Genomic DNA, 6177 nt, shown 5'->3' on the forward strand with positions numbered 1-6177 from the left:
AAAGGAAATAATAATATTAATAAATACCAGGACTTCAGAAATTCAAGTCCAAATAACAGCAGATAATATAGAACTCATATACATTAATATAATAAATAAAACTCAAAACCGCCTAGCCTTTAGTCCAAAAGGGCAGGTCAAGATTTAACACATTTACAGTTCTTACAGGTTTCTGCACCTAGCTGAACTTCCAATTCCAGTTTCCCCAGGCTGAGAGAGAAATCTTTGTTTGTTTAATTTGTCTAGAGAGTCTCTGAGTTCCAAGAGAAGTCTTTCTGTCTTTCCCCAGGTGCCATCAGATACACTGGCATCATTCTCCCATGCAGGTGGCTTTTTGCTTCTGCAGTTTCTATGTACATGCCCATGAGTGAATTCAAGTTCTGACTGCAAACCAAGTCTCGCTTGCGAGTATGTGGGTGTGTTACATGGCAGTCGCATGTGCTGAAGAATAGGGGTCTATTCCAGTCTTGGTCATGCCTGGGAATAATATGTAGGCAACTGGAGGTTGCAAACTGGAAGCCGACCAAGCTGTACAGTTACAGGGCACCACATACCCAGGGTTAGTTGGCGAAGGGTGAGTATGGGTGTGCTGGCTGGGGCAGCTCAAGCTGCCGAACGCCCCGCTCTGGTATCCCAAGGTGGAGGCGTAGGGCAGGGTGCTGGTGGCTAAGGTGTGGGGCACCTCGGTCATCTTCTGGATAGCGCTGGAGCTGAACTGGCTGGGGTCAAGTAAGGAGTAGGGTGCGGAGGTGGGAGGCAGGAAAGCCCTAGCCTTCTCCGGGGAGCTCAGCAGAGCGTCCGTGGCTCCCACGGGCAGCCCGGCCGCCTTTAGCGGGTCCGTGTCGCCCAGGTAAGGCAAAGGGAAGACATACCTGTCCTTCTTGAGCAGGTTCTTGGGCTTGCGCCGGGGTCTGTACTTGTAGTCAGGATGCTCCTTCATGTGCTGCGCCCGGAGCCTTTTGGCCTCGTCGATGTAGGGTCGTTTCTCAGCCTCCGACAGCAGCTTCCACTCCGCGCCCAGCCGCTTGCTAATCTCCGAGTTGTGCATTTTAGGGTTCTCCTGGGCCATCTTCCGCCTCTGGCCCCGGGACCACACCATGAAGGCGTTCATGGGTCTCTTGATGTGATCGGTCGGCTTGGACATGGTGCTGTGGGGTGGGGGTCGCTCTGAGGAGTCACAGCGGGGCTGGGCTCACCTAGCCGACTCGCCTGCCTTGCCACCCAAAAAGAACCCCAAAACTCTCAGCTGATCATACCAGTTCTCCGGCAAATCCACCACAGGCAGTTACGGGGAGGGGAGAGATGTCAACGGAGAGGGGGGGGGGGGTGTAAGAAGACAAGAAGGAGAAAAGAAGTGAAAAAAGAAATCCAGGAATGTCTCGGGTCGGAGTGATCAGTCTCTCAAGTGTTTGTGTGCGGGAGAGAGAGAGGGAGGGCTGGCTTTTGTGATGAGATGCTGCTGCCGAAGGTGTCTAGCCCTGCAAAGCACCTGGCTGGGAATGAGGAACAGCCGAGGACCAGGAGCCAAAAGCGGTGAAGTTCAAAGGCTAGCCTGCTCCGGACTGCACGCAATCTGACATAATCGCAGGGCGTTCACTCCCTAACCTGAGCGCCCAATCAGCTTGGAGAGAAGAATACCTTAAAAAGAGACAGTCTGAGAGTGAAGAGAAAGGGGGGCAGGCACTAAATACACGGGATTAAAGGGAATGCTTTTGTTAGACGTTGCGCTAATAGCACCAAATGAAACTCCGCACGCCTCCTCGCTAGAGTTCCGGGCTGCTGGGGAGAAATGGGATGTATTGTACCAGCCACACAAGAAACAAAAAATAGCTGTATGTGAGTTTGTAAGTCGGGCACCACAAGTCAAATGCAAAGCAGCATTTCCCCTTCCTCGCCAACCTCGGGGACAAACACAATCCCAGGGCGCAGCTAGCAGCATTTCTTTCGAAAAATTAAAACCGACAACCAGATACAGTATATATTATTATGGCTGTTATAAAATCCTTGCAAAATACAGGTACATCTATGCATTCACATTCTATGTCTAACGGCAAAGCATGCCAATCTAACCCCTCTAGCTATACATATTGTACCTATATACATCATGTATCAGTCCCGTGCATACCTTTTCAATATTCATTAGAGGAAGTAAGACAAATGGCAAAAGGGGGTTGATATAAAAGATAAACTAGTGTTTGATTATGGGGATAACAGTTAACCTTACACCAGCACTTTAACAAGGCTCTTCTTTCTTTCTTAAGCCCCCAGATTTATTTTAAATTGGAAAAACGAAGTCCACTAGTTGGATGAATTAGATGGATTGGCGCCGGGATTGGCCCGGTGTCTGGGGTAATAACACTTGGTACCTTGCTTTTGTGCTGCTTGGAGAATGGTGTGTTTCTATTCTCTGGTGGTTTGCGTTTTTTTTAAAAAAATAGGTTATAATTCTTCGGGTAAGGAACACTAAATAACCCTAGGAATCAACCTGCATGCCTGTTTTCTTTGAATAATTGCCTGCCTAATGTGAAATGCCCTTGGGGGAAATATTTATTAAATGGAAACAATTGTCCCGAGTCCCTGTAGAGACTGGGTTTGTTAAAGGGTTATTGGCAACTGCACCTGCCAGGTTTAAAAGACTCGTCTACAATAAGCACCTTCAGTTGTTCCTATATGCAGCTTTAATAATCTATTTAAAATAGAATCTGGAGGGGAGAACTCTACCAATCTGACAGCTCTAAATATTTGCTAGTTATCTTTCTCTCTCTTTTAATCGACCCTTCCAGACTGGATAATCTACGTTCAGTTAAATTCACCAAAAAACCTCTCCACCTCTCAGTGCAGACCTTTGGAACCTCGTTAAAGCAGGGGACATGGAAACACGTCAATATATAACTTAGCTGCAAAGTCTTTAGCGTTTATTTCCACAACAGCCCCCAATACAAATTATAATATCGCAAATCTATCTGCCGATACACGTACTGGGTGCGTATATAGATTGGAGATAGCTGCGAAGATCGGAGTCTTTAGGGGGTCTCCCCCCCGTTTTCACTGAAATTATAGCCCAGTTCCCTGGTTTCTGCTTTTCCCACCCTTGGAGTCTCCAATAAATTAGTTCAATTCAATGTCACTGCTAAAGCGATGCGGGGAATGATTTAAAGTCCATTCACCTGTACGGGTTTGCCCGGCGCCCGAGGCGTCACCTGCTACTTAGACTGTACTTGTGCATTTAGCAAGATCTGAACAGATTTTTCGTTATACACAGAATCTATGCGTTGTGCATTTCTCAGGACTTCGAGATTTTTTATTTTTATTTTTTGCTACGAAGCCACGCTGCAAATTAACACCTATTTGGAACGGAATAGGCAGTAGCTGGGACACATTTGTAACACACCACTAATTTTACAGTACAATACATTCCCCCCTAGCCTAGGGCACTCAACATTTGCTCCCCAGTGTATATTTAGAGGCGACATCTGAGCAGCTAGTTCATGCATATTAAAAAAGGAGTATTTTGAATGCACGCAGGAGTATGTATTGGTATTTCTACTTCTAATTGCCTCCCGCCACACACCGTCAGCCAAGGGGAATCCTGTAGGTTGTGATTCAAAAGGAAATGGCCCATTTCTTATCCTTTTTTTTTCTTTTGCAACTTTTTGCCCCCTGATTTATATATATATATATATTTGTTTCCAATCTCTGGCGCTGACTGATTCCTGAAGTTTCTGAACTTAAGCCCTGAACTCCTCTGCTTTTCATCCTGCACAAATACGCAGTCATCCAGCCGACTAATCTCAGGCACTGAGAGAGTCGTTTTCGTGTTAATCAGCATAAGGACTGTAACTAAATATAGTGAATTCAGGCCCCCCACCACACCCCACAAGGATGGACCAGTTAATACCACAGCTAATGTTTGCTGCTTTGACTGGGGTTCTGGGTGGATTAGGTGTGTGTGTGCAAAACCTGTTTTCCTCTAGTGATAACGCACTGAGCTGCTGCAGAGAAATGCTCAGAGACGCTTCGTGTCATCAAATGCATGGAGCCCTTCACCCGGTAGGTTGTGCTCTGCCTCAGCCAGTAACAACAGGCACCAAACCTCTCCCAGCCGACGCCTTGTGCAAAGAAGGAAAGGGGGGAGGGGGCAACACATTTCTTTGCTCTTCCTTGAAGCCCTGGTTTCCCATCAAGGAACTGAGACGGGCCTCAAGGAAGCAACTGGTCCTGCCAACTCTGCGGGTTGCATTGCAGGAGGGTGGGAAAGAGGGTATCGCCTGCTCGCATTGCAACCCCTTCTCCTCTCTTGTCCCTTGCAGAATCCCACGCGAGTTGCTGGAGAAGTGACTCCGGGGGGGGAGGGGAGGGGAGGGGAAGGGATCATGTGCCTGCACCGCTCCCCCCAGCGTCTGGAAAAACGCCCGTCGAGGGGACACAGACAGGGTAGAGCAACGCCCCAGGATAGTTCGCTGGCAGCTTTAGCGTCTGGGCTCCGCAGCCCCTTTTAATTCGGTTCCACCGGCCCGGATAGCGACAGCAGCAGGCGGGGGCTGAGACAGGCTCCCCTGGACACGGCTGATCAATGGCTTTTCAGCAACGTGGCCACCCTGGTTCCCAGGGGTTTCCTGCCGCGGGTTCCAGATAAATACAGGCCGGCACTGGGTAGGGTAGCCAGCGGGGCTGCTCCCACGCGCGTCTCTCTCGAGCTGGGCTCTGCAGGCCAAGCTGGGGAGGCGCACAGGGCAGAGCTCACTGCCCGCTCCCACCAGCAGGGTGCGGGGATACTGGTGTGTCACCCACCAGGTAAAGTCTCGGAGTTCAGCGCGCCTGGCTTGGCACAGCCAGCCCCAGGAGGCGAACCCCCCGCACTGTAAAGGGACTTGGGGACAGCCAGGGGATCCTCTTTGTTTACTGGCCTATCCCCCCTTGCCCCTTCCTTTGGGGAGGCACAATTCCTGGTAGGCATGTCAGCGGTGTGTGTGTGGGGGGGGGGGGGCGCTTTCCGTGGGACCCTCCCTGCGGGAGAAGGTGATCAGGGCTACCCGAGGACTTGCGAATGACTCTACAGGTGCAGCCCCGCTGGCTGGCTAGTTTGCGGTAATTCTCCCCGCAGCCCAGCCCGGTGCGCCAGGCACCAGACCTTTCTGGGCAGGCAAAATACACCATTCCCGGACCCCTTTAGCCTCACCGCGGGAAGAAAATATTTCCCTGGGTGGGTGGGCTATTTGCCTCTCTTCTCCAGGAAGTCGCTGCTGCGGCAATTCCTCGCTAAACGGACAGTCTCATTGCTGGGGACAGATATGAGAGGGAAGGAAAAATAATGTTAATCCTGGCTGGGGAAATGTGTCCTTGTATTAGAGCCCCCGCTTTCCATACCACTCCTCTCTCAAACAAAACTATGTTACAATCCAAACACCTCCTTTGTTTTTATGGCTTATGCTCCGATTCTCCAGATATCTATAGATCTATACGGATCGTTTGTCATTGCCCGTGAAGACGAAACAAGAGAAACTTGGCCCCCTTTTCAAGCAGGCAGATAGCAAGACAAATCGTTTGGAAATTAGGTATGATTTGCAAGCCCTGTCTGCTACTGAAGTGTCTTGCGAATCAGTTAATGTTTGTTTGGAATATTGATGATACAAAATACCCTTCTGTACTTTGATTGGTTGACACTTCTGCATTAATGCACCCTATATATACATACGTTTTTCTGTCACATAGTTGTACTATAGTGTGTGTGTATATATATACATAAGTTATATATATATAACTTTCCCGCCATTTCCCGCTATTTTTGTTGTTACATTGTATATGCCTCCATTTAAAAAAAGAGAGACTTAATCTGAATTGCTAATACGTCCACCCCTACAGTTAAAAACTCTTATTTCTCATGTATATGATCTGCTCTGGCAGGATACCTGTTGCAAAAAAAAAAAAAAAAAAAATCCCCCGGCTTTTAAAAACTTTGTTTCCCTACTATGCTACTAGTTATGAATGCCACCAAGGACAAGGATACCCGATTGCTCTGAAATCCGTTTCCCTTTGCCAGGTTGTTGAGACACGAAAACTAACAGTGTAATTATTATTCCTGAATGACACCTTGCTAATACAGAAAGATAAGCGTAAAATGATACGGAAGCATTACAATTCTATTCTCGGAGATAGCTTATTTGGAATAATTTTAAA

General features: G+C 48.3%; 1 protein-coding gene across 1 annotated transcript; it reads right to left on the bottom strand.

Annotated features, from left to right (window-relative positions):
• Nucleotides 1-378: 378 nt before the first annotated feature.
• On the bottom strand, nucleotides 379-1295 carry SOX14 (SRY-box transcription factor 14). The gene has a single exon (XM_054040588.1). The coding sequence runs from the start codon at nucleotides 1142-1144 to the stop codon at nucleotides 422-424; it is 723 nt and encodes a 240-aa protein (XP_053896563.1). The 5' UTR covers nucleotides 1145-1295; the 3' UTR covers nucleotides 379-421.
• Nucleotides 1296-6177: the final 4882 nt, after the last annotated feature.

Source organism: Malaclemys terrapin, chromosome 9 (genome assembly GCF_027887155.1).
Source record: "Malaclemys terrapin pileata isolate rMalTer1 chromosome 9, rMalTer1.hap1, whole genome shotgun sequence".
In the NCBI taxonomy this organism is placed as follows: Eukaryota; Metazoa; Chordata; order Testudines; family Emydidae; genus Malaclemys; species Malaclemys terrapin.

Bases quoted from the DNA above. Each gene is read 5' to 3' on its own strand.
- SOX14 (XM_054040588.1), bottom strand. From the start codon at position 1,144: ATGTCCAAGCCGACCGATCACATCAAGAGACCCATGAACGCCTTCATG.